This window comes from Pocillopora damicornis, chromosome 12, assembly GCF_964200805.1.
Source record: "Pocillopora damicornis chromosome 12, jaPocDami1.2, whole genome shotgun sequence".
Lineage (NCBI taxonomy): Eukaryota > Metazoa > Cnidaria > Anthozoa > Scleractinia > Pocilloporidae > Pocillopora > Pocillopora damicornis.
The window spans coordinates 878,750-904,320 of NC_142681.1; the positions used below are offsets into that span (position 1 = coordinate 878,750).

At 37.6% G+C, this 25,571-nt stretch overlaps 4 protein-coding genes, 1 long non-coding RNA gene and 1 other non-coding gene across 9 annotated transcripts; 4 read left to right on the forward strand and 2 right to left on the reverse strand.

Moving 5' to 3' along the window:
• Positions 1-427: 427 nt before the first annotated feature.
• Positions 428-6,834, forward strand: LOC113680142 (uncharacterized). 2 transcript variants are annotated; one of them, XM_027197137.2, is made up of 7 exons: positions 428-576; positions 1,543-1,609; positions 1,929-1,960; positions 2,312-2,802; positions 3,517-3,582; positions 4,115-4,293; positions 5,384-6,834. In XM_027197137.2, the coding sequence occupies exons 1-7, from the start codon at positions 527-529 to the stop codon at positions 5,990-5,992; spliced, it is 1,494 nt and encodes a 497-aa protein (XP_027052938.2). In that variant the 5' UTR covers positions 428-526; the 3' UTR covers positions 5,993-6,834. The 2 variants fall into 2 exon arrangements, with proteins under 2 accessions (XP_027052938.2, XP_027052939.2); XM_027197138.2 differs by lacking the exon at positions 1,929-1,960 and having other exon boundaries at positions 439-576.
• Positions 6,835-7,579: 745 nt separating this feature from the next.
• On the reverse strand, positions 7,580-14,805 carry LOC113680143 (acid-sensing ion channel 3). Of its 3 annotated transcripts, XM_027197139.2 has the most exons (9): positions 14,274-14,805; positions 13,671-13,761; positions 11,135-11,769; positions 10,435-10,689; positions 10,094-10,247; positions 9,918-9,980; positions 9,493-9,667; positions 9,005-9,096; positions 7,580-8,679 (listed from the first exon to the last, which is right to left on the reverse strand). In XM_027197139.2, the coding sequence occupies exons 3-9, from the start codon at positions 11,705-11,707 to the stop codon at positions 8,537-8,539; spliced, it is 1,455 nt and encodes a 484-aa protein (XP_027052940.2). In that variant the 5' UTR covers positions 11,708-11,769; positions 13,671-13,761; positions 14,274-14,805; the 3' UTR covers positions 7,580-8,536. The 3 variants fall into 3 exon arrangements, with proteins under 3 accessions (XP_027052940.2, XP_089045597.1, XP_027052941.2); XM_089189471.1 differs by lacking the exon at positions 13,671-13,761 and having other exon boundaries at positions 14,274-14,604; XM_027197140.2 differs by lacking the exons at positions 13,671-13,761; positions 14,274-14,805 and adding an exon at positions 11,897-12,033.
• Positions 14,806-17,468: 2,663 nt separating this feature from the next.
• LOC113680152 (uncharacterized) lies at positions 17,469-18,392 on the forward strand. Its single transcript, XR_003447046.2, has 2 exons — positions 17,469-17,689; positions 18,109-18,392. It is a non-coding gene; the product is annotated as an uncharacterized LOC113680152 (long non-coding RNA).
• A 971-nt stretch (positions 18,393-19,363) lies between these two features.
• Positions 19,364-20,217, forward strand: LOC149036009 (uncharacterized). Its single transcript, XM_089189472.1, has 2 exons — positions 19,364-19,597; positions 19,908-20,217. The coding sequence occupies exons 1-2, from the start codon at positions 19,379-19,381 to the stop codon at positions 20,046-20,048; spliced, it is 360 nt and encodes a 119-aa protein (XP_089045598.1). The 5' UTR covers positions 19,364-19,378; the 3' UTR covers positions 20,049-20,217.
• A 496-nt stretch (positions 20,218-20,713) lies between these two features.
• Trnai-uau (transfer RNA isoleucine (anticodon UAU)) lies at positions 20,714-20,824 on the reverse strand. The gene is made up of 2 exons: positions 20,787-20,824; positions 20,714-20,749 (listed from the first exon to the last, which is right to left on the reverse strand). It is a non-coding gene; the product is annotated as a tRNA-Ile (tRNA).
• Positions 20,825-20,890: 66 nt separating this feature from the next.
• LOC113680148 (mitochondrial ubiquitin ligase activator of NFKB 1) lies at positions 20,891-25,481 on the forward strand. The gene is made up of 3 exons (XM_027197144.2): positions 20,891-21,092; positions 22,182-22,396; positions 24,100-25,481. Exons 1-3 carry the CDS (start codon positions 20,988-20,990, stop codon positions 24,794-24,796), a joined length of 1,017 nt encoding a protein of 338 aa, XP_027052945.2. The 5' UTR covers positions 20,891-20,987; the 3' UTR covers positions 24,797-25,481.
• The last annotated feature ends 90 nt before the right edge of the window (positions 25,482-25,571 follow it).

Below are 25,571 nucleotides of genomic sequence, written 5' to 3' on the forward strand. Positions count from 1 at the left end.
TTTTCCTACTCCCTTCGCATTTGTCTGCTTCAGTATAATAAACAAGAAGAGACTGGAGAGACTGTCAGAATCACGAGGCGCATTTTACTAGAGAAAGAGTAATTCGTGCGTGCAACATTAGGCTTGATCCACACCATGTAGGATTTGCGATAGAGAGGTCAAGGAAAAGAGAGGATGGTAAGTGCTTTGCTTTGAGGGAGCTTGCACGTAGACTAAAGAAGAACGGCCCTTTTTTTGGAAAAATTACCTTTAAATTCTTGCAACTTCGGTTTTCCAAGAGTGGTTAAGTAAGGCATGGTTCCTTATCTTTACCCTCTATTTCCTAATCATATAGACTATTACAGTGTATACAAAAAGAAATGGGTTGACTGAGAAGAAAAAAAGACTGGGCCGGGCGATGTGCCTGAACTCGCTATGAAGTCTGGGTAGTATTTGTGTGAAAGGGGTTTGTCAAGTGAGTCTCTCAAGTGAGCGTATCAATGTTTTTGTTACAAAATTGAGGTTTTTGTTGTTTATAACTTATCGTATGTACAGCAGCATGGAAGAGACACATCAAAGTTCTACTGATCATCGAGGGTAAGTATATCTCTCGAAAGGTCGTAGAGAATTTCGTCTGTTTTTTATTTAATCCTCGCGTATTTTACCACTTACATTAAGTCTGCATGTGTGAAGTTGAGCAATACTGTATAATTTTTGTACAAGAATAATAACAAAGTATTTATAAACCTTAGTTTGTATAAGTGTTACTCAGAAATTTGTTTCAAATCCGCCAGCTCGTAGTAAATAGTAGATAACGTCTTTGAAAATGGACGAGTTAACCCTCTGACAAGACAGTCAGCTGTATTATACCTGTAAGACGTTCTTCACGTGATGTTTAATGTCATTAGTCTTATTTCATTCCGTTATTAAAGACAGATTTGGCTGATTTCAGGCATTATGCAGAATTTTTAAAAACGAGAGCTGCCCTTTTCAAATATGCGATGGCATTTTTTTTTCTTTTATCAAATCTTGAAATTATACACAAAGAACCTCAAAGCAATCTTTAAAAAAATTGCTAGATTTAAACCCCTGATTTTGCCTTCTGGCCTCTTTAGATTTTTACAGTGGCTTATAGAAATTATCACAACATTCCATCTTACTCTCATTTTCATAAAAGGTTTTGTTTTAAGGCAACTGTTTATTGATGGCTGAAAAGAATATTGAACAGTTGCACTTGTGTTCAGAAGACTCCTCTCTAATAAAAGAGCCTGTTCTTAGGGTTCAGAGAGTGAAGGAAGTGCAATAATATACCTTATTTTGGTGTGTCAGTATGTTCATTCAACAGAGGTGTCTGGGGTATACAGGTTCACTTATAGTAGATATTGGAAGAAAACTTTGGCACTGTGCAATGTGTACACTCGATACACATGATTCAAAGACATCCATCCATGAATTGTAAAACCAAACTTGCTCTTGGTAAAGTGAGAAAACAAAACCTGAAAATGAGGGTTTTCTACAATTCTTTACTAAGAATTAATAATTATCTTTTGGTTTTATTTCCAGGCTTAAACTTCAAAATATTATTCAGAAATTGTCTGAACACTGTGATATAAAAAACCCACAAGAATTGGTGAGTGTATCTGTAAGTACAAATACAAAAGTATTGAAGTATCTACTGAATGTCTTTCATTCTGATTCTCCTCAAATATGCAATGAATGAATTGCTATTTGTTGGAGGAGTTCACTCAAGTATACATTGTGCACAAGTTCTCTATGAAAATTCTATGCCCTTGAGTATCAATTTGTATGCATGTTTTTCAAATCTCTTCTAGAGAGTTTTTTTGTGAGCAGTTTGTAATAAATAGCTGCAAACTTTATTTTCTTGAATGCAAAATCCTTTGAGAAATTTCCACTGAAGTTAATTGAATGCTTCTGTGATGGTCTTGTAGGATGTTGAAGACTCTGATCTTAAAACCAAGAGGTGAGCTTTTTCACTAGATTGTGGAGATGTTCATTCACATGTCTTTGTTTTTGCTAACAGCTCCATTCTTTGATAAGTCCTTGCTAGCTCAGTGCTACCCTTTGGTAGTTCTATAGGGAAGGAAGCTGCAGTCACTGAATAAAGTGTTGGGAGTCTCAATTCTTTCCTTTGTGGCTGTATTAAACAATCTTGAGGGTTATTCATCAATCATATGGCTGTATTTCAACATTGTATTTGGGGCAGAGGGAGGGCCTTGTGACTAGTAGAAGTTGAGTTCATTGTTTTAATACTGAAGAAAATGTACATGGATGTAGACACTGCATTGAGTCTACAAAATGTTTTGTCCCACAGAAGAAAGCAAGAAAGCATCATAACTACTTCGAATGGAACTGGCAATTATACATTAGAAAAGGACATGGACAGACAAAGCAGTGACTCTAAGGCAAAAAGTAATATTACAGAATCTGTGCAGCATGAGGTGAACAGTGTTAAGAGTTCTACACCACCACGTGAGAGAATCAGTGCACGCATAAGAAGTTTGAAATCTAAGAAGGTGGCTTATGAAGAAGAGTGGGTTGACCCTGATCATATCAGACTATCAGGGCAAAAGATACCTGTGCAGTCAAATAAAAATTCAGCTCATGAAGAAGTCATCAAGACTGTTACAAGAAAGAGAAAACGGAAAGGAGCAAAAAACTTTCAAAGTATGGAGGATTACGTGAATGAATCACCATTGATTCAAGTTGGTAATCTAGTTGGACTGCGTCAGTGTCGTTTGTGTGCAGTGATGTTTGTGGAAAAAGATCAGCTGATCAATCATATGAAGGCTGTACATCATTTAGGTGAGTGAGAGTAGTTTTTATCATTCATGTTATCTTTGGACTTATTAACATAGGCCTGACTTACATCAGTGAAATAACATTCATAATCAAGCTTGAAAGGCAGGGTAACAAAGTTTGGACAGTCATAATTATTTTCATACTCATTGAGGCTCTGTTGAGTGGCAAAAACATTGTAGTTCTGATGAGTGGCAAAAACATGTTCAAGGTCATCTTGGAGCCAGTAAACCAAGTGGTGTCTTGAGGTCTCCTCACCATATAAAAATGATGCTGTAAATTTATCTTGTGTTAAAAAAGGAAAATAACTGGTGATGATGATGAAGTTTATGGAAGGGTATACAGGGAAGTTATATCCATCCTTATTGTTGCATATATGTGTTCAAATTGTACATGCCCTCTGAGGTAGAGGTCAAGAATGATATGACCTTTAAAAATGAGACGTTTTTGACAAAGCTTGTGATTCTCTCCCACAGCCCTGCTACTTAGTTTTTAAAATCACGAATACCAGGTTACTGGTTTTAAAATGCTAGCCTTACTATATGTAAATATCTTTCATATATGCTTTAGTCTAAGGTTGTTAGTGTATTTGTAGGTTGTACACCACAATGCTTTATGCTGTGGTGACTACTAACCTCAACAACAGTCAAGTTCACCTTGCTTTCAAATTACTGATTTTCCTCATCTTGTTTATGTTTTTGAAATTGATCTGGTTTGTAGATGACAAAATAAACATCTCTAAAGAAGGTACCACAGATGTTTCACAAAATGACAACAAAGCAAATGGTAAGATGTGGGTAATCCCATCTGCTAGTTCTTCAGATTGACTTCTGATGCACAGTTTCTTAGTTACTTTTAATACTGACTCCAAACAACATTTATAAGTGACAGTGAACATTTAAACAAATTGCTGCCCTAATACTTTCCAACAAACTCCCTTGTGTAGCAGCCCTCTTCACACAAATTGCTTTTACTCATGCTATAGCTTGGACCACCAGCTTGTTTTTCTGTGACTTGTTGCAGGGACAAATTCTGAGGCAAGAAGCAATAATTTCACACTATGTTTTTGTCTCATATTGCAAATATTCGCTGAAATATGTTGCTATGGCATGTGGCAAAGCCTGGTAGATTATTGAGCTGTGATAGTATATTCTAACATCAGCAAACATGTAATTTTTTTAGCTGTCTGTTATAGAACTCTGTGACATCAACATCTTTAAGCATTTCCTCACACATGTTTTGTTAGTCCCACAAGATAATAATTTGTAGCAACAGCTGTGCACAATTTTGAGAATATTCTTGTCTTGTAAAATTTCAGATGAGAAACCTTTCAAATGCTCTCAGTGTGAATCGTCATTCAGAAAAAGTAGTGGCCTAAAGCAACATGTAACAAGGCAACATTCCCTGAGTACACCACAGAAGTTACCTCCAGCTCCATCTAACCAGGTGTCCACAAAGAAGGGTTGCCCTACAAGTGACAGGCCTTATGCATGTCAGGTAACACACGTCTTCTTTGTGAAAAGGATTATGGTGCAATCTTAAATTAGTTTTATTACTGGGTAAAGTGGTACATTCCTAGTCCTGCACAAGTCCATTCATTAGTATTGTGAGTTCAAATTAGGCAGTCCCTCCATAACAATCAGGTTAATGAGTCAACCACAATTTTCCCACCAATGTGCTCTCCAATACTCTCATTGATCTTAGAAATGAGATCTAAATAGTTCAAAACTGATGTTAAACCATGAGGCACAACCAAGTGGTTTCACTGCTAAGTTTTTCGACTGGGGTGCACCTTAGACTTTCTGAAGTCTAAAGTAATACAGTCTTCGTGAGTGTCTCTATCCTAATCTATCCCTATTATTACTTTTTATTGATGGTGTTATCATGTGACAGATCAGAACACTGTTCATTGGTAACGTTCATAGTGCCACCGTGGGATGAGGAAAAGGTTGCAGGTTGTAAAACCTATCAATCACTTTGAGAAGATTGCAAACCAAACAGAGTTGTTTGGGCAGCTTCTCACCAGCCAGCCATATCTGAAAGTCGCGAAACTTCAGATAAAAAACGGCACCTGAGCTCTCTCAAAATCAACTACTGATAGTTTATTTATTTCTCAAGATTTATTTCTTAATCATCCGTTACTATTCTGACTCGAATAGCAAAACTGTATCGTTACCCTGATCTCTGAACACTAGCAACCCAAACTACGAAGACCGAAAACTCGAAAGTCAGCTTTTCAGAATTCGCGACTTCCGCGATCGTTCTATGTTTATCCATTTTAGTTATAAGCAACTGGTGTCTCAAATGCCCGTCGATAAAGCATGACAGGTTTTTTCTATAAGTTAAACACTTTGCCCATTTGGTTTTTACTCCGAAGCGACCTGATAATGATTTGTCAGTCCATGATTGATCTACGTTTATCCATTTAAGTTGTATCGTGAATGCCTGTAGAATAAGCATAACGGTTTAGTTACACTTTGCCCACATGGTTTTTACTCCGAAGCGACTTGATGATTATTTGTCAATCCTAAGGGATTTTACTGTAATCGTTGTAACGATAACAAATGGAGGAAATCGTTTGTTTTAGGTATGCGGTAAAGCATTCAAACGGAAGCACCATTTACAAGAGCACAGCTATATTCACTCCGACGCAAAACCTTACAAATGTGACACTTGCAGCAAAACATTTAACCAGAGAATTTGCCTGACCAAACATCTTCCATGCAGAGAACTCGAAAAACAACAAAAGAAACCAGGCTGCAGTAAAACTGGAGACGGCAACACAGCAAATGTGTTAACACAACATCAACCTAACGACAGAGAAACAGAATTATCTTCAAAAAGAGTTGCCAAAAGTGCAAGCAAACTCACTAGTGATTCTGTTTTACTGTCAAGCAACAGTACACACGTCGAGTCTCCAGAAGAGTCACATCGTGTAAATGACAAAGAGCATGAAAATGGCACACTCTCGGTTCATATAAGTGGTGGACCCTTGCGTGACAATCCAGTGTCACAAGACACTGGGAGACCTTTGATTGGTCACGCTAATAACGGTGTACATTCTCAAGAGATTGTGAAAGATGAAAAAAAAGTCATTGGCTTATCTCCAAGCACGGCTGCTAAAAGTGCAGTAGCAGCAAACGATCATACTTGCTCAGTCAAGGAGCCGACGCAGTTGCCACAGGAAGCAACTTAAAAGTACTCTACGTCTGCTTCTCTGATTTTGGCTTCCTCTAGCCCTGTTTGTGATAGTTGAATCTCAATATGCTGTAAAATCAAGTCTGCGATAATGGATGGTTTATACGAACAGTTCTATCACATTTCTGTTTTTTTTTTTCAATCAAATTATCAATTGTTTTTGTTTCATAATCAAATTTGTTGTAATGTGTCGCAAAACAACATGATTATTTTTTATCTTTTTCAGTTTTCATGGCTTGTATACGATATCTACATTTATATGGAATCTTTCTTGCTCAAACGTGACTTGCAACTTCGTACCTCACTGCATTCACATCTTTCTCACAAATCTTAATTGGAACTAGTTTCAAGCGATGAAATGATGGAACCTGAGTTATTTTCCAGAGAATGTTGGTCTACACGTGCCGTTTCCAATAAGTTGCATTTCAGTAACTCATCACGCACTTTCGGTTTATTTCCATCTAAATGCGTATGATTTTTGGGGGTTAAAGTTATTCATCGAATTTTATACAGAACTTAATCATCCATCCATGCCATAAAGGTTTAAAATCACTTCTGTAATCGTAATTTATGAAGAAAAGGAAGTGAGAAGGTTTCATTGCCTATCACTCAACTACATACAGATGTGACGTTTTTCAGAATTATCATCACTGGCTTAGCCGGCGTGTAAGGGCATGTACTTAAATCAGGGGAACAATTAATATACTCGATAAGATATCACATTATGTCCAGAAAGTGATATTGAACCAGGCAATCACTGGAGAAATAATCACTAGACGAGAGGTTGTCCTTACTCTGTTTTGGCCAGCCATAATGATCGATTAAATATTTTGTAATAACTCATTGGCTCTGTCATTGTTTATTTAGTTGTTGTTGGGGGAAGGGGGGAGTGGCTTCTACATCAGAGTCTTCGTGGAAGTGGGAGGCAGCCTTATTTTTTTGTAAATGATTTTGTCGAGGGGCTAAGGGGAATCACATGTCATATGGGAGTCCTCTTGTGCAGGTGCGGGAAAGTGGAGACCCTGAGGGTGAGTAGTAATACTGAAAGTCGCCTCAATCACATAAACTTTAAAAACAACAATTAAGGTAGTAGTGTTAGTTGTGGGTTACATGAGGCATGAATGGTCCCCTAAGGCTTTTATCTTTTTTTTATGGAAAAAGGTTGGTTCTGTTGATTGCACCTGCAATGGCTGACCCCATCCTTGAGTCGCTATACTTCAAGATTTGCTTAAGCTATCAGGGCAAGCAAGTGTACTATGCACTGACAAAGAAATCCGGCATCACTTAAGTTCACTAGTTAAAGTATTTAGTGCATAATTGGACCACACACATTTGTAAGAGAGAGTGGTACATCATTTCCTCATTAGTATTGGAGTGGAAAGTGCCATTTTGGAAATGTATGTAAACTAAGACTGATAGTTACTTTTAAAGTCTTCTGACTTTTGTGGTTGCTGTTACACCAGATAATTCCTTTTTTCCACGGTAGTCTTAGGATGATGTAGCAGTTTGCCCTGTTCTGTATCTGTTCTTGCGTTGTTGGTGTAGGTTGTTTCGGTTGCTTTAGTGCATGTTACACAAGAGGTACTTCAAAGTGATAAGCATTTTTGTTTAATATTGCGCTGAATTAAACTGAGTGACGAACTTTTAATTAATTTAATTAATTCTCACCCAGAATTTCACTTAACATTATGCCGGCGAAAACATGCACTGTCGTTTCCTTGGTCCTAAACATGAAAACAGTTCATCTTTTTCCCAGAATTTTTTTTACGGGTGTGTTTGTTCAACTATTTCGATATTGGTGAGTTTAAGGCTATCCCAGACAAACCTTCCACATAATGCATGATTAAGAAAGAAAAGGTAAATTTAAACTAGAATCCAATCATGAAATCGACTGTGAAATCCCTTATTGACTAAAACGTTCTGTATCAGTATCAGTACTGATATTCTCTATTTCCTTTTTTTCTAATAAATACAAAAAAAGTCTAAAAACAAATCTAATATGAAGGGTTATCATTCGCTATGACATTAACGACCTCTGAACCCAGCACTCCACTTTTAATCAGCATCGATTTGAATAAATCAGATTTCAGCTTTTACGGATATTCATAAGCTGATGAGCAAAGTGCAACTTTCTAGATCTTTCTAAATCTAACCTCTTTTTTTCATTAACGATGGCAGAAATTACTCAATTGCAAAATGATAGGTTGTTTTCTCGAGTTACAATATAGTTTTTAATTTAGTTTATATACGCGTTTTGATCGGCTTTGACTATGATCTATTGTAGGACAGACGCATAGATAACGTCACTATCAAACAACATTTTGCTTTTTTATCACGTTTATCAAATAAATATATAAAAAAACATCGATCAGTTTATATGGATCGCGTTTTCAGTGCGCAGACAAGAAAGGTACTCAAACAATTTAATCATGAGGCTGAATTGATTTGTGTTTTCTGATTCAGTATTTTCTTCAATCCACAAGCGTAAATATTTATTACCTGTCGAGTCATTAAGCAGTTTTTGAATAAGCAAAATAATTCTTCACTGATATGGATCTGTCTTGAGGTCTACAGTTCTCCGCTTTCGCCAGCAACGAAGACACATAATCACAATCAGATCAACGAATTCACACAAAGTCAGCAGACTACAGCCGAGAAATAATCCCATGTTACCTCCTACGTCCGCTAGAGAGGAAAACAGACAACAAAAATTATTCATATAATATTTATATATTGTAATGGAGCTCCTCCATCGCTGCGGAGGCCCATGTCCACGAAAATATGCCAACTTGTGAACCTAACCCTTAGATTTGGCTGTTACGTGATGTTTGTACGTTTTGTATTCGTATGCGCGACAGTGATACAGATATCATTCTCCGGCAACTCATGGCGCCAGTCTGCGCCTCAATGAATGTGCGCTTGCTGCAAGTTCTGTAAGGAAGACACCGTCAGCCAATGTATTCCTTTACCAAGATATGTTTGAGTTCAGAACGTAACTAGAACTACTCACATCCAAAAGCATTAAAATCATACGCGGGTTTCTCCCTCGTGACTTCAGTGTCCAGACTTTCGTAGTAAATGTTTACTTGAGCCATTCTTTGCCTACGGATGTAACGATACAAAAACATCTGGAGGTTTGGTCAAATAAGTACGCCGCATAGTACATAAGCTTAATTGAAAACTTATCATAAGAACTCCGTACAGCGTTCAGCACGAGACTTCTGTATCGTGCGACTATCAAACTTTACCATCTTATTCTAATGATAACATTTTTATTTGTATGAAGTTTTAATGAAGTCCTTGAAAACATCTCTTCAGTGATAAAGATCGAACTATGCCCCAAACGCTTTGAAGTAAGTCTGGACTGACACTCACACAAAAAACCTTCACCGACGGGCAGGTCTTGTTGGAGTACAAGTATCCAATTATGTTTTGTGGTATTCAAGATTCTTGATTTTAGGACTCCCGGAAGTAAGAATGTAATGTCGCGTTTGTTACCTGATGTAGTTCTGGAACTCGACAACTTTCTCTGTGTTATTAGTTGACATGTTGTACATTGGGAATATTGTCTCCCATAAGTGATTTGACGGAGCGTACGCCATGGAGGCCTGGACATGATAGCGTATCTCCGTACATGGCACAGGGCAGGCACAACTATTTGGATTAAATTTACCTAAACAGAGAGGTAAGAGAGATTAAAGCATTCGTATACATTCCGTTGGGATAACCATATCGGAAGTTCTTATTCACCTGGGTGCATTTGAAATATGTTTTTTTGAACTGTGACACTACTTTGGAGAGTGTGGCGATAACGCTCTTCGGGAGCTAGTGATGTTTTGTAAAGATGTTTATTGTTTACCTCTGAGTTAGTGAAAGAGTGAGTGAGATGCGAGTTTCCTGATGTGTCAAAAGCTTTCACCTACCATATTTTGGGAAGACGCAGGTAAAGATTTCCTTTGCAGAGCAATATCTCGTTTTGTTCTCACCTGTTGGAATATTAAAATTTTTAACTTGAACATAAGTTTAACTCCTTATTTGATTGATTACTTGATCTGTATCTCTCGGGGATTAGCATCATCTTAAACAGCATATTACTTACCAAATGAAGGCATAGATAGCAGTCGACAACCGCACTCTTCATAGGTTATGTTGGTGTAACATTCCAATAGACATGCGTACTGTGAGTACATTTTGAAAGCTGCCAAGTTCTTGTCGCTGCAGGCGGATTTAAATGGCGCGGGAAGACTCACCATCTTAAATGACAATTAAAACTTGATCAGTGACATAATTATACATTGTAGTACATTGCGTAATTTGGGCATTGCTGATCGCAGCGATCTGTAAGACACAGAACATGGGTAACACATTGCTTAGCTCAGTGAGATGTCTGGAAGGTAAAGAAGGCTTAGTCCTCTATCCAGGAAACTTGGTTGTACCAACCTTGCTTCTGCGCACGCGTATGTTTGTGGTAAACCCTGGAGTAATATCCAAAGCGAGGTCTTCAATGTTTGGATACAAGTCCTTCTGATCATGAATCAGAATCTTAAAACCTGTTGCGTCGTAGCTGTATGGCCCGTAATACTCTTCGGGTTGTGCATCCAAGTAAAGTGACAAGGCTTGCACTTTTCCTGATGTTGTCACATAGAGCTTCTGGTGACCCCGCTGATCAGAATTAAACGTATAGCACACCCCCCGCTGTAAGCAGAAAAATCGTGTTATTTACATAGTGAAATAGTCTAGATCATTTTCTCCTCTTTCCCTCTCTTCCTCAAAAATGCACTCAATGGTTCTCTTATAGCAACAAAAGCAAACGATTTCACCCAGTTGTAGGTAGAAAATCCTTTTATTTTCTCAGTCTTAGGAAAAACTGACTGACGTAGAATAGTTCTTTTTGTATCTGTAAAAGCTTTTTTTTTTACCCTGTATTCCTTTGTTGTGTTGCGGAATGAAAAACAGAGAACAAATGTTAACACACGAGATCATAGACAAGAATGAGCTTCAATTAAAAAAATTTATTACCCTTTAAAATACTAATGCGGAATGCTAGTGACACTTCGTCAACTGATTCACTCGAGAGAAACCACTCTGTTGGAAGGAATTGATAAACCAATAAGCTAATCACAAAATTTATAAACCTCACCATGAAAGAAATAAAAGAGGAGAAGTTAGCAGAAGTGCATGGTTGATTTTTCCACTCGCAGTCTTTCATCATCTCAGATAGGTTGTGACCGTGCTTCATCACAATCTCCCCAGGATCAAAGTCAGGGCTCGTCTTTTCTTCCAAGAGTTTATTCCCCAAGATATGCAACTTTACATGATCTTGTTGGTCTAGAAATGTTTGCGCGTCTGTTCCCAAAATTTTACTTTTTCGCATCATATTCTGGTTGCAAATAGTAATTGCAGGGTACAAAAGCTTCTCATCATGTTCAATATCTTTGCCAATGACGCTTTCGTAACTTCGTAATTTGCGCCAGTTGTCTCGAAACTGGAAGAACAGAGCACATATGCCCAGGGAAATCAATGTGATCCAAATAATCCTTCGTATCCGGGAGGCAGAGTCCAGGACAAAATGAAAACCGTGCAGGGTGGTATAGCCGCTGAAGTCTTTGATGACACGCGTAGCTTCATCTGTTTCTGATTTCCATACTTCCTTTACTTCTTTCACGCAGTTATCTCTTTTCTGTTGTACTGCTTTTAATTCTTCCATTTCCATAGTTTCATTGGCTTTTTATCCTGGTAGTTTGGATGTTAGGGAATACCCTCTTTCTGTCTGTCCTGGAAAGCGAATTTAAAACAAAGTTAATCGCCACACTAAAATCTGCGGCATTGTAAGACCTAGCCATATTTTGCAATTCATCATGGCAAAAAAAAATTCTCGTGGAGTTATAAGATTGTGTCTTACGGAAGTTCTCAAAGTGATTCAGTGAGTCCACTTGTGCTTTTGAGCCTCGGACTTCTTCGTTGTCGCTCTTATTGTAAAAGCTCAGTTTTGCATGTATTTAGTGCCCCGTAATAACAACACCATCAGCCACTAAAGTGCACATTGTAACACCTTGGTATAATAACTCGTTAGCTGTTATTGAGCAGCAATTTCTGCTTTATATAATGAGGCACCACGCACATCAGAGAGAGCGACGCAACTAATGTTATACTAAAAAGAAAAGCGACTCTCTACCACGAGAATTAGCGTCTAATATGCTGTTTCCCCTTTTTTTGTCATCAGATCGGAGTTTATGGAAAATTACAGGACTTAAAAGGCAGGGCCCTATCACGCAATTATGGATTCTAATGAAGTTGGTTTAATTTGTTGAGGGGAAAACGTCAACGATGATATAATAGAGCTTCGCCAATAGAAGTCATCTGGACAATAGAGGTCTAGGAACTTTTTGATGATCATCTAAATTAATGACATAACTCTCATTTCCAAGCAATATAACAGTTAACACAGGGGGTCTTTTGTCTTGTTGTTAGCTGGATATCCTCTGCAGTTGGCTGTGTTTTTCAAAAAGCCATCAGAGGTACAAAATGTCCAACCATTGTATGGCAAATGATGATTAAGTTCCATCCACCGGATGTTTTCGAACGATTGCACTCACACATTAGCATCCACAAAGTAAATAGAACGTGCGGCTATTAAGAGGTCGTTTGTATTTTCCTGGCAGGAATTGAATAAACCGTCAGTGCTGGTGATTCCTTTTCTCGTTCTTAGCATTTTTCTGTGGATTTTTACAAATGTTGTACAGTATAGCCCTTTCACAGAGAAAATCTGGCCGGCTGTAACCATATGTTAACAAACTATGGATTCTTTTTAATTTCACATGAAAAACAACAATTTGTTCGACTCATGATGCAATCATATTTGAATGAAATATTATATAATCATATAAACCCAGCCTCGCTTGGCACCCATTGGCAGAGGCCCGCGGAATTGCAACCCACTCTTTTTATCTTTTCTGTGTAATCAACCAACCCCGTGACCATGATTATTTTACACCTTTATGACCAAAATATCGAAAGCGTGGAAATTTTCTCTTCAAACAAACAAGTCCTCCGATCGATCTGTTTTTAATTTTCAAACATTTGTTCATGAAAGATATGACTATGTATGGAAGCCAGCAGTCGGGAAATCTAATGAATCTATGTTGCTAAGACAGTTCAAACAAAACATTAAGTCCATTGATTTACAATCAATTTCTCAGTGAAGTCATTTTCTAATTTCAAAGATGTTGTTTATCGCCGGCGGATTAAGTGATTACCATAAGATCACGTGCCTGTTGCCATGGCTTCAAATTTCAAAACTTTATATTCTCTCTAACATCTGATAAACATTCGCTATATTTAGCTACCATAATTATTCCACTTGTTGTAAACTTTTGAAATTTTTACTTTTTTAAGTCCTTGTATGTTACCTTTGTGAAAGAAAATTTGATTTTTGTAGGCTTGAGTTTAATAGGCTTACCGTGAAAATAATAGTCACACTGTGGGACGGGAACATCATTAAAATTCTCAACAAAAGATAAAATACACGACGTCATGGCACAATGAAATGTAGCAGTAGAGATCTGTAAACTGTAATTCATGTTTGCCTAATACCCAGCGAGAATGAAATGCTTTTTGGTGTTCAAGCTGTAATTTCAAAGAAATGTACTGTTTTAAATGGCATAAATCTATTTTACCTCAACAGTCGTATGTGTATTGGAGGTCCAAAATCAGGACTGTCTAGGAAAGCACCTCTCCGTTGCTGTCGTTTAAGTAGTATACGCCAAACTGTAATAAAACATGCCAAATCACCATGATCGTTATTAATTTCATCTTATTTTAGAATTGATTTTGAACGTCAGAAAACTATCTCTGTATAACAAGAATTAAACTCGACACATAAAAACACAAGGACTATAAGAAAGACAGAAAACTAGGAAACTTCATGTTCACCTTGGCATTTAACTGTAAAAAAGAAAAAACAGTATGGCGCTAAGCACGCACTGCGGTATTCTGTAAGTTTCTGACAAACCTGGTGGTTTTCAGTGAGTACACTACAGCTTGGTACAATTTAAATTTGACGCACATTTAGAAATTGGATGACGCATCAAGAATCAAGGCCTCAATGGTTGGAAATGGCCATGTTTAACTGGGCAAACGAACCATCCTCATAGTTATGGTGTTGTTATGGTGGAGACACGAATTTATCGATGTCTTTACCTCACGAATGCATAATTCTATTTAAGATCTTCGATTTTATGACAAAGCAATAAGTTTTGAACAAGTTCATAATCTCTTACCCTTTTAAGTTGGTAGATAAAGGACCAGTTGATTAGGAGTAGTCCAGAACAAGTTTGAGTTGCGCAAATTTAATAGACATCCATCGCGTTGAAATTTAGTGTGCTTGTGCGAATTTGTAATTAAAACTGTTCGTTATTGTATTTACCAACAACTGCTGTGCTTTTGTTCTCACACCTGTCGAGAGGAATGTTTACAGTTCTTATGAGCCAAAAGCTACCATGAAATGAATGGTACAATAACTTAGAATGCCTACAAACGGACGAAGAGCTCGGTTTTAAAAACAGGTCCAAGGCTATGGCGTAGCATTTCCACTTTTAGTAGGTTTCATTTACGGTGTAAACAATACCGTCTGTCCTGTCGCACCCTTTTTGAAAAATTAAAAATGGACGGGTTGTCGAATTATTCAAGAAAAAATTAAAGTCAGTCGAATCTCTAATTGATCAGAAAAATGATCTGTTTTCATTTTGTCACAAGTTCGTTTGTTCATGTCATTTTAGCGAACAGGTACTGATTTTTTTTTTTCAATTCTTTACGGTTATTTTTTTCACTCGCAGCGTTAAAAAGAGACCTGCTATCAAACCCACGTAAGTATCTGCCATTTGCCAAAACTGCTCCTCCAATGATAGTAAGAGGCTTGATATCACCTCTTTTAAATTGAGTAAATAAAATACTGTTTGAATCCTATTAAAAATGATCTAGCTACAGCCTTCAATTAATGCTCAAAATAAAAATAAATTTTAAAAAAATCATATGACTATCCCTCACACATTATGGATAGATGAATAAAATATTTTGGTGGCTTCATCGCTCAGGAAAATTGTGCGGAGCAAAATAGCCTGCATTTAATCGTAAACACTTCCTTTAGGCCGAGATAATTTGGCTTGAAGTTTTAATTAAAAAAAGACTGCATCGGAAATTACTCAGATTTTCCTGCTCATAGCATTTGTTTTTGACAAATAATTTAAATGAAAATGGGCTAATTTTAGTGTGGCCTTCACGTATGTTATACACCACATACCAAAAACAGAAATTAATTTCTTGGTTACTTACGACAAACAAACAACAAACGAGCTCTCTAGTCGTTTTGTGAACCTTTAATTTCACGTAACGAAGAGGGACTGATACACGTCAAAATCAGTTGGATTAAAATAAAAATGAGCTAATTAATGCAACAAGTAATACACTACGAAGAACTCGGTTGAAATTTAAACTTTTAAAAACAGGTCCAAGGCTATGGCGTAGCATTTCCACTTTTAGTAGGTTTCATTTACAGTGTAAACAATACAGTCTGTCTTGTCGCACCTTTTTAAATGCAACAAGTAATTCAAAATGACCATTCAGTGAACTACACAATCAATAACATTTTTTGGGGCTTGGAAATAGTTCGAATAATATTGATTAAATGCCGCCGGGGCTGAACTTGCTGTGTACTGGCAACAACATTTATCAGAGAGAAAAGAAAGGTTTTTTGATTGTTCCCGACTAAACCCAGTGTGTTTGAATGATACACTATCAAGCTGTAGGGGCTTTTTTTTTCGGAGTGGTATTATTGTTAGTCAAGGATAAACATAATAAATCAGAACTTGAATGATTGTTTTTTTGAGGAGACTCCAACACAATGAAATTACGCCTGGCAAGGATGTAACGACTTCAGTAATTCAAGTCAGGGCCGTTGTGTTTTAACCATGGCACGTAGCTTGGGTGTGCGTCTATGTGTGTTTTCAATTGGTGAAGAAGAGAAGGGGAAGGTGATTGGCAATTTCAAAAGGATTCCTTACGTTCAGTGACCCGAGCTATCAAATTTCATCCACTGCCTTAACTTTGTGTCCAAAGCTTTGCAGTCTATCGAATGATCACAGTGTCTGACACGCTTACATGCTGTCAGCTTCAGGTTCCTTTCGTTTTTCGCAATTAAGCCAGTCGGCGAGGGGTCCAAGAGCAGACTTATTGAAGCTGGTTTGTCAACAGAGGGAAAATTCAAGCCATCTCACCCGCTGACCCTGTAAATAAGGAATCAATTATTAATCAAATCAGTAAATATTGTGGCAACTACATGGTCGTTCGTGAATTAAAGGAAATTTTACCAATCGATTTTAACACTATACCCTATGCGCCTCATAATAGCTACGATCTGCGCAAATAGCGTTTCCTACATTGTATGCAAGTAGTTCCCCCTGCAGGAGTAGGACAGGCCCGAGACTGAGGAGATTTCAAGCAGCTTCCGACAACGACGACGACTACTCGAACATGTGAATGTCCGCAAACATGCGCAACATGTGCAATGGTCGTTACGAGCATGCACCGTGACTCCGAAAAAGGCTAAAACCCAAAACTCATCGTCCAGTGTCAACCAGGCCTTGGAGTTGAAATTTCTTCTTAATAGCTTTAAACACCCGTCGTATTTTCCCTGGCTTTCAAGAGAAGCCTAAAATATCTTTTGTCTCTGCTAACTCTGTTATTTTATCTCAGTCAAGTTTATACATTACGTGACTCGACCAAATTTAGTGTGTTGTACTTAGGTATCCGAAATACAAACCTTATTCTTAACCTCGATCTTAAGCTTAGCTCACCAAGCTGCTATACTTTCTTAACTCTCATAAGGTCACCACAACTCCATATCATCTGCGTCTTAAGCAATCGAGACATCCAGCGATCTTTTATTGAAAGGTTAGTACAAAATTTAATTGTCTCAATACCTTTCTCCTTAATATCTTTTATGAGAGAATCTCCGGTTTGAATATTTTAATTGTACCCCAACGTTACTGTGGTCTTACCCTCAAAATCAGTTGTTTCCGCGTTCCGGACCCATGTGGCGCTTTGTAAAATTCTAATCTAAAGTGTCTAAAATTAAAGTGAATAGCGGTATGAATAATAATCCCCTGGAAACGGAAAACGTAGGAGGAAATTTCCACGTGGTCGACACGTTGAAACTATCAAACTCAACTTCAATAAAAATTCAATCTGTTGACATGTAAATTGAATTCACAAATCTATTCAATTATTACGACTCACGGACACTTTTTGCCGGCCTAGTTAGTAGGGTAACCGATAGCGAAATCGGAAGAACTGCGGTTTGAATCCTGCTCACATGGGACTTAGCTTTGTTCCTTCGTCCTGCGTCAGTAATTTTATTGTATTCAATACAACTATCAAACTTTGAACCATGTTGGTGACATGCCATCGTATAGAATTGCCCAGCGTATATAAAGAGTACTTTAAATAGTTTTCAGATTTAAACCACTGTAAAGGATACGTCAGGTCTTCTACTGAACTGTTCGAAGAAGAAAGAACCATGAAGAGGTCTCTAGTCTGTTTAATGGCTGTTTTCTGCCTTTGCTTTCAACTTACGCTCTGTCAGTTAAGCGTTTACCGGCCGCCTGGACGAAGTTTTAATCATGGATCTTTTGTCCACAAGGTAAGTTTAAACACCTCTAAGTACTAACATACTTTGGCGCTAATTAGATTTCCTCTTGTTAAATTAATTCCTTCCGTGCCCATGAAGTGGTAAACTTTTTGCAAATCGGAAGCTTGTAAGACTGGCAACTCGAAACAATATATTATATGCAACGAATCGCTTTACTTTCACCCAAATTCCAAGGCTTAAAAAATGAATTCTGCTTTCGAGAACTTTTGGTTCAGTCTTGATACTTTTTTTCCCGTCTTTTTTCATCCCTCCAAAACCTTACCCTAATATTTCATTTCCCAATTGTTTTTTCCTCTTTTTTTGGGTGGAGAATTAAACAGTCTGCTTATTTCACTACATTTTCCTGAAAGATCGTACATTCCACGTAAGGATTTTTTTTTACTAACAAACACCTTCATTTCATCTTTCAGAAAACTGTAGGAAATGACGAAAAGAGAGGCGCAGATTACATGAACAAATATGAGAGGACCCCGGGAGAATATGAGGCAAGACCAGTCCACCGCTTGGGAAAAACTCTGCACAGTTATTTCAACAGTGTTTCCAGTGGACGAAACTTCGCAAGAGACGCTGATAATGATAACTAGATTCCTCAAGTTAGGAAGATTGTAATCCACATGTAACCTTATAGTTAATTATAGTTACTGCGGTGAAAACTGATTGAAATGAGAAATAAAAATTTTAAATTGAAGTGAAATCACGATGAGTTGTATTTACAGCGGGGTCAGTTCAGTTAAACACTGATAAGCAGAAAATATTTGATCAGCCTGTCGTCCGGACTTCCATTAAATCTACTATCAATCTTTGAAACTCTACAATTGTTTTAAAATTTTATAACTGCATGATGGTTGCATATCGGGTGGGGGGGGGGGGGGGAGGGGGAGGAGGGGTTGGTGGTGTCCAAGGATTCATAGACTACTGTCTTTTCCAAAAAGCCTTATAATTTACGATAATAAAACAGCCTTGCCCCTCCCCCCCTTAATGCAACAAAATGTCACTTTAGGATGACCAGGATCAAGTAATATTTCGCCTCATGCTAGCACGTTAACACCCACATAAATTGTCTTCAAACTGTTTAGTCAGCAGATTTTTAATGTAAATTCATCAACTTTCTGGAGAATTGTTTTTCTTTCCTTAAACTTTTCATGTCATATTTCCGGAAGTCTAGACTAGATCTTAATTGTTCCAGAATTCCACAATTAGAAAAATAAAGGAATATTAAAGTCAACTCTCAAAAATTAATTTAATGAATTTGAGTCCGTGGCAAACAAATATGAAGCCTGGATGCCAGATATGAATATACATTTTTTTTTTCAACCTGTTATTTTCAAGACTTACAATCGAATTTACACAGGTTTAAATGCCTAGTTTTAAAAAAAAAAGTTTCCCGATGTAGAATTTCCATAGCTTTTGTCACTTTTGATTATTACATACTAAATTTATTTGATTTATTTAGTTTCACTCACTTTTGATATATTTCCTTTCTCGACGTCTTACTGAGACGCTACAGCATTTGAAAGGAAAGAGGAAGGAAAATGGAACAGAAATTATTTCAATTTAAAGGCAACGCGGGGAAATTGAACTCGCCATGTTTCTTTTTCTCAATGAAAACTTCCGTCCGTATCTTACTGTGTTAATATTTTTGACGTGTTTGTGACAGTTTAACGTTTGTATAATTAATACATGCGTGTAAATTTAAAGAAGATCGCATCCTGGAAGCGTTCAAACAGACTTACGTTTTCGTTGCGTGAAGATCTAAAAATGTTTTGTGGTCTAAAATTGTCCTGTTGTTGGTTGGTGTGTTGTGTTCTTGTTGTGCTTCAGGTTCAGTTCACATCTGGTCAACTTGCACATAATTTTTATGCTGGCCGCTCGATCGTCTCTGATTCAGCATTCAACAAGGTATGATTGTTTCAAGGTTTTTTACTATTAGCGTCAGCAAACTGTCCAATCAGTTGTAAGTCAATGGGTGGGGTGGGTAAGGCTGCGTCGACTGAGATTCTGAACATGTAAAGAAAGGATTTCATGTTTATTTGAATTGTAACATTTTGGAAATATTTTCAACAAATTGAACTATGCCTCGGCAAGCAACCAGAATGCTTAACAGTACTGAACATTCTAACACAAAACTAACGATAATGTATTCGAACATTTAGCTTAGCTTGAAAGACCGACAAGAAATAGATATTTCACTTGCCTTTTATGATTTTAGGAACCCCTGAAAGCTGAGGTAAAGGAAGTGAAAGAATTGGCCGATATTCCACTTGAAAAGAAAGCAAGATCCAGTAATGAAAAACCGTTTTACCAGCTTTTCAACACCTTGAAGACCCGAAGAGCTCTGGTTCTTGAATGAAACTACAACACAAACCATTTCTGATCTGAGCCGTCACCGAGCAAAGTCATACCTCGATAGCGAGTCATAAAATTTTTCTTGTTGTATTTGTAATATCATAGCCCAGAAAAATGTTGACCTTCTTTATTTTCAGATTATTCTGGTAATAAAATGAATATTATGCAAGCTATAATATGTTTTCTGGTTAAAAATAGTTTTTAAAATCTTCTGTCCAACAAGAAAACTGCTCTCATTCATTGAAACTCTTTGAAAGAGCCACCATGGTGTAAAATGTTTTGAGTTATAAAACTCGTATGTCGACTCTTGAACCTGAGCATAACAGAAAAACACGAACTTAGAATCAGTGATATCAAAGCATATAGGAAGACAAAGAGAGAGATTTCTTCGGATTACAAAAGACGCATTGCGGCAGTTAAAAAAAAAATTGGATTAATGCGAAGTATGATTTTCACATTAAGATTAATAAGAGCGTATCGCTTATCAGATACTTCCAAGAACACGAATTGTTCAAATTAATTGTTTTGAACTGCGTCAGCTCAAACGACATGTCTAACTTTGAAGTTACTCGTCGAATTGAGTGGGAACATAATTCAGGGATGTCTCAATTAGGAACGTTTTTACTTGAACAGAAGAAGATAAAAAAAAGGTGGGTAAAAAATGCCCCTTGCTCCCGGGGGGGCTCGAACCCCCGACCTTCGCATTACTTCAGCACCCTCGGCGCCAAACGCCTCTACTGCTTATAAGTACGACGCTCTAACCGACTGTGCTACGGGAGCTTGGGTTGGTGGGAAGGGTGTAGTTTACATAATTATTACAGGTTTCCCTCGGCCGGAACTTAAAAACTTGCGTAGAACTGGTACCTAACATTGAGAAAATATGGCGGTTCTCGTAGTGGTGAACTTCTAAAAGCCATCCCTGAAAGAGACATCTGAACCCGCAATGTCGGATCATTTTTACTTGTTAGCTGGTTTAGGAAGCGCTGCTGTATCAGCTTTATTCTATGGTGTGTACAAAAACAGGGAAGGTGCCATACGAATCTTGCAGGTTCGTGCGTGTTCTATCTTGCGTTTCTGTCTATAATTCAGACCGGTTTCGCTTGAGATTTTTCTATATGATTCTTTGTAAATCAATAACAGGAATGTCCTTTTATCCAAGGATTAAAATTTTTGTGATATAGACAAAGGTTTCCTCAAGTTTTGAGACCGTACGATCTTTCCAACAACAAAAAGAACGAAAAAATGATTCGATTGCATTATGTACTTCTAAGCTTCAGGGAACTTTGACACCCCATTTAGGAATCTTATGTGTCTTTTTTTGTTACATAAGTATGTCGACACAGGTGAAGGAAATGATGGGACACTTTGAAGTTATTCTGACTGTGTAGGACTTTTCCTTGCCGATCAATTAGGCTACTGACCCTTACCAAGATCTCGCCCCACCACGCTTCATTTCTTTACAATTCCAGTGTGGCCCAAGGCCTCTGTTTTACCACCGTGATCTTGATCGCTAGTCTAAAAATTTACCTATAATAATTAAGTTAGGTTACCAGGGAGAAATTTGGAAGACTGCACTCAGTTAAATCATGATGACCCTGTTGAAATTTCTCTTGGTAACATTAACTCAGCTGAATCTTAGCTCATATCTTGTCTAAATTTTAAATATGAACAGACGTCTCAAGGGTCAGCCTAATCACCAAACTAATATCTAGAGGCCATTTGGAACTGACTGAAGGTGTACATCTTCTAGCATAAAATTATGGATAAGGTATAACAATATCACACCCCTGAATGAAACATGAAGGCCACAAGAATAAAGGAAATGATCACCAACCAAAGAAACTCTAGATGGTGAAACAAATTTTCCTAGTCAGCACTGTACGCATTCCAGTGAGAAGAATATGCACACTGATGTCAGGGTATAAAGGGTTAATGATGGACACCCGGGACCCCATATCTTAAGTTCTGTTTTTCAATCTTGGCTAGGTCATTTTTTTGTGTTCTTGAGCCAAACACTTAACTCTGACAAAGTCTCTCCATTCAGGAGTATGAATGGGTACCACAAAACTGTGGGGGAAGCTTGTTCAATTACATTGGTATAACCTGCAATGCTTATGAATGCTTTGGTTTTATTCAGAATGCAGTAGAATTTGAAATTGGATCACAACTGAGGAATGCCCTTTTGGCCTCTGACACCCACTCAATACCTTATGGTGTTATCAGAGGAGAGACAAAGCCTCAGAAATCTAATGAGGTGATCAGAAGTTCTCATGTTGCAGATGTTACTGGAGTCATGCAGCGTGTCAGAACACGTGAGCATAAGAGTGAATGGAGTCGAACAACAAGGCTGTGGTAGGTAACAATAATGATAATGATGATGATGATGATAATACATGTTCTTGTAAAATTGTGCAATGATGACTCACTTGATATTTTGGTGCAGCACAACGTCAAAAAGCCTTGTTGATGTATTCGGTTCTTTTAATAGTTGAATTAGTTTTTTAAAACATAAACTGAACACAATTTTAAACTGTTTTCCAAACATATAAAAATCTATTTTCAAAGTGTTCAGATATTGTAATAAAGGTTAAGGTTACAAAAGGGCCAAGTTGTTGTGTCCATGTGTGCCTGTTGACTACATGTTCTCTCTGCAGTAAGCATGTTTTGACATGCTTGCTGTAAAGAGAACTTGTAGTCAGTGGTAAAAGACAGAATCATGACCTAAGTTTGAGTTTTCTTAATACAGGGTGCATGCTAAATTTGAGGTTCATTTTATGCTGGTTTCACTGTACACACTGATCCAGATATTGTAATAAATGTTTAGGGTTACAGAAGGGCCAAATTTTCTTGTCCGTGTGTGCTGCTGACTAACATGCATACTGCTAAGAGAACTTTTAGTCAGCAGTTAATGACAGAATCACAACCTAAGTTAGGGTTACAAAAGGGCTAAGTTTCTTTGTCCATGTGTGCTTAAAAGACATGCCTGCTGACTATTAACATGCTTTCTGTGAAGAGAACTTGTAGTCAGAAGACAGTACAATTCTAGAAGACAGAATCGTGACCTGAGTTTGAGTTCTCCTCATGACGACTTCAACACGGACAAAGTGGGTAATTCTGTGAACCCCACTCAAGTGGGGTTCGTGCATATGTATGAGCACTGTTACTCAGTAACGCATGACGTATTTTACGTCATGTTCCACTGGGAGTCTTAGATGGAAGCTGTGTAGTAAAACTTGTTTGGATGCTGTCAGAGAAACTAGGATAGATTGAGAAATTCAAAGTGAACTTTGTTAAATTGATTATTTATTTTGTAGTTGGTGTTTTGACCATAATTTGGAAAGCTTTGTTTGCTAAGTGGATAAAGATAAAGCAGATGTAGTTTAGAAAATGGTTTTTAACTTTGAAATTCTTAAAGATTTTGTCTTTGAATGATTATGCAAATTCAAGTTTGAAATTGAAGCAAACCGTAATTTGAGCTTTTTGTTTTCACAAGTTTGGGTGATATTTAAAAGTAAAAGCTGGTCTTCTTTAAGTGAAGACATTGTTCACTGAAGGGAAAGGTTTCTTCGCTTTCTGTTCCGATCAGGCAATGTTTGATCCCTGATCTCTTGTGGATCACAAATGCAGCGATTTCACTCTGCATTCCAGCTGTCAAAGGACAGAATCATTGTCTACTTCTTCAACAGGGCATGCACAGCAAACTCATCCTTCATTGACTGCTTCAGCTTTGAAGCCCACAGTTTGTGGAAGTGCCGTCATGTTTTTAGTCAACTGTGCATTTAACTCATGCGATCAAAACAGGTTTGCAATCAATAAAGCTGGCCAATTTGTTTTGATGAATCTGCAAGCAGTCGCTAGGATACTAAGTGGTGTCCAGTATCCCTGGGTAATTTTAGTATCTCATTGCACATGTGTTCATTAAAACCAGAATTCTTAATCAATTACACACTTTGTCCATGTTGAAGTTGTAATGTAATACGGGTGCATGCTCAATTTGGGGTTTATCTTATGCTGGTTTAACTGCACACACTGATCCTTTTAATATCCACTTGCAGGCATGACATGGAGAGAACTATCAGCTCAGCATCATCTTCAGTTCCATTCTGTTTGTTTAGAAATGGTGACTGTGTTAATGTCATGGAACCGCTGTCAGCTGAACAACTTACCCTCAAAGTTATTCATGACAAGTTTGAACCAGTTAGTAGCTCGGTGGCAGAGTCCTTAGTACAGTGGGCCAGTGGTGACAAGACCAAAGGCTTCCAGACAATTGAACAGATGTTACCAGTTGGTACGACTCTCACTGGAATTGGAGAAATCACACTTACTGATGATGGCATCAAGATAGGACCCCCAAAATCTGGTCTGACTTATTATCTATCTCAATTCACTTTAGATGCTATTGTGAGACAGCTGCAGTCAGGAAAGAAGGTTTGGAAAATCTTGAGTGCCATCTTTGCTTTTGGAAGTGGCATATTGTTCTTGGTGTCCCTGTTTCTTTATTTCAAGAGACGGCGTGACAGGGAAGTGGAACTGGACTTGATGCGGAGAATGCGAGAGGAGGTGAATGTTTTGGGTGAGGGTGAAGTATTAGATCAGCAAGAAGCCTGTGTTATTTGCATGGACAGACAGCGCAATGTTGTTATTTTAGACTGTGGCCATATTTGTTGCTGTATAGACTGTGCTCAACGGGTCAACAACTGCCCTGTGTGTCGCCGTGTTATTGCGAGGTTGATTCCCACATTCAATAGTTGAAACTGAAAGTTCTTGTCTCTGCTAAGTTATTGTGATATCAAACTGAGAGTTAGTGTTAATTCACATGGATCACATGTAGGTTTAATGGTTCCAAACTCTGCTAAAATTTCCAGCACCAACCTTTAAATCACTTTCAATGGCCTTGTATTTGGCAAAACTATGGAACAAGTTTTAACCAGAAGTTTGCAGAGACTAGAAAAATCTGTATGTAGCATGTATATTGTATGTAGTACACTTCATTGTTTTCAGTGAATTTTTTTCTTTGTTTAATTTTTTTTCAAACCAGTTTGTCTTGTATTTGATATGCTATTCTGAGACAAGGGAAAGTAAGAAACAACCTGGTTTGAAACACCTTAGAAAAAGAAAAAAAAATGTTCAACTGCTAAGTATGCTGTTATGTTTAGAATGTTAAGGCTGAAGTATTTACATAGAACCGAATGAGCAATGTGGGTTGTGTAACAATAATTTAGGTGTGACAGAAATAAATAATGGAAAAGAAATAATTTAGTGGTAGTTGGAGTAAACTGACATTAGGAATTTGAACACTATCTTGATCAAAGGCTCTACATTTCATTGGTTTTTGTAGTGGTTCAAAGTGGTAGAATTGCTTTTGTTCAGTTTATTTCCTACATTTACTTGGAGTCAAGTTGTATTGTATACTAATAAAAAGAACAAAGTTAATGATTTTAGGAATATGTCCTTGCAGCTGGTTTGAAACAAGACATGAATGGCCCTATATTCCTGTGTTTCTCTTCTCACATATACCAACACTCTG

What these genes read in the sequence shown, in the direction of transcription:
- LOC113680142 (XM_027197137.2), top strand. Translation starts at nt 527, where the DNA reads ATGTACAGCAGCATGGAAGAGACACATCAAAGTTCTACTGATCATCGA. An exon ending in GAAGGCTGTACATCATTTAG is followed by an intron (nt 2,803 to 3,516) that starts GTGAGTGAGAGT and finishes TCTGGTTTGTAG; the next exon opens with ATGACAAAATAAACATCTCT. An exon ending in ACAGGCCTTATGCATGTCAG is followed by an intron (nt 4,294 to 5,383) that starts GTAACACACGTC and finishes CGTTTGTTTTAG; the next exon opens with GTATGCGGTAAAGCATTCAA.
- LOC149036009 (XM_089189472.1), top strand. Translation starts at nt 19,379, where the DNA reads ATGCGTGTAAATTTAAAGAAGATCGCATCCTGGAAGCGTTCAAACAGA. An exon ending in CTGATTCAGCATTCAACAAG is followed by an intron (nt 19,598 to 19,907) that starts GTATGATTGTTT and finishes TTATGATTTTAG; the next exon opens with GAACCCCTGAAAGCTGAGGT.
- LOC113680148 (XM_027197144.2), top strand. Translation starts at nt 20,988, where the DNA reads ATGTCGGATCATTTTTACTTGTTAGCTGGTTTAGGAAGCGCTGCTGTA. An exon ending in GTGCCATACGAATCTTGCAG is followed by an intron (nt 21,093 to 22,181) that starts GTTCGTGCGTGT and finishes GGTTTTATTCAG; the next exon opens with AATGCAGTAGAATTTGAAAT. An exon ending in AGTCGAACAACAAGGCTGTG is followed by an intron (nt 22,397 to 24,099) that starts GTAGGTAACAAT and finishes ATCCACTTGCAG; the next exon opens with GCATGACATGGAGAGAACTA.
- LOC113680143 (XM_027197139.2), bottom strand. Translation starts at nt 11,707, where the DNA reads ATGGAAATGGAAGAATTAAAAGCAGTACAACAGAAAAGAGATAACTGC. An exon ending in CCTCTTTTATTTCTTTCATG is followed by an intron (nt 10,690 to 11,134) that starts GTGAGGTTTATA and finishes TTCTGCTTACAG; the next exon opens with CGGGGGGTGTGCTATACGTT. An exon ending in CTGCGTCTTCCCAAAATATG is followed by an intron (nt 9,668 to 9,917) that starts GTAGGTGAAAGC and finishes CTCTCTGTTTAG; the next exon opens with GTAAATTTAATCCAAATAGT.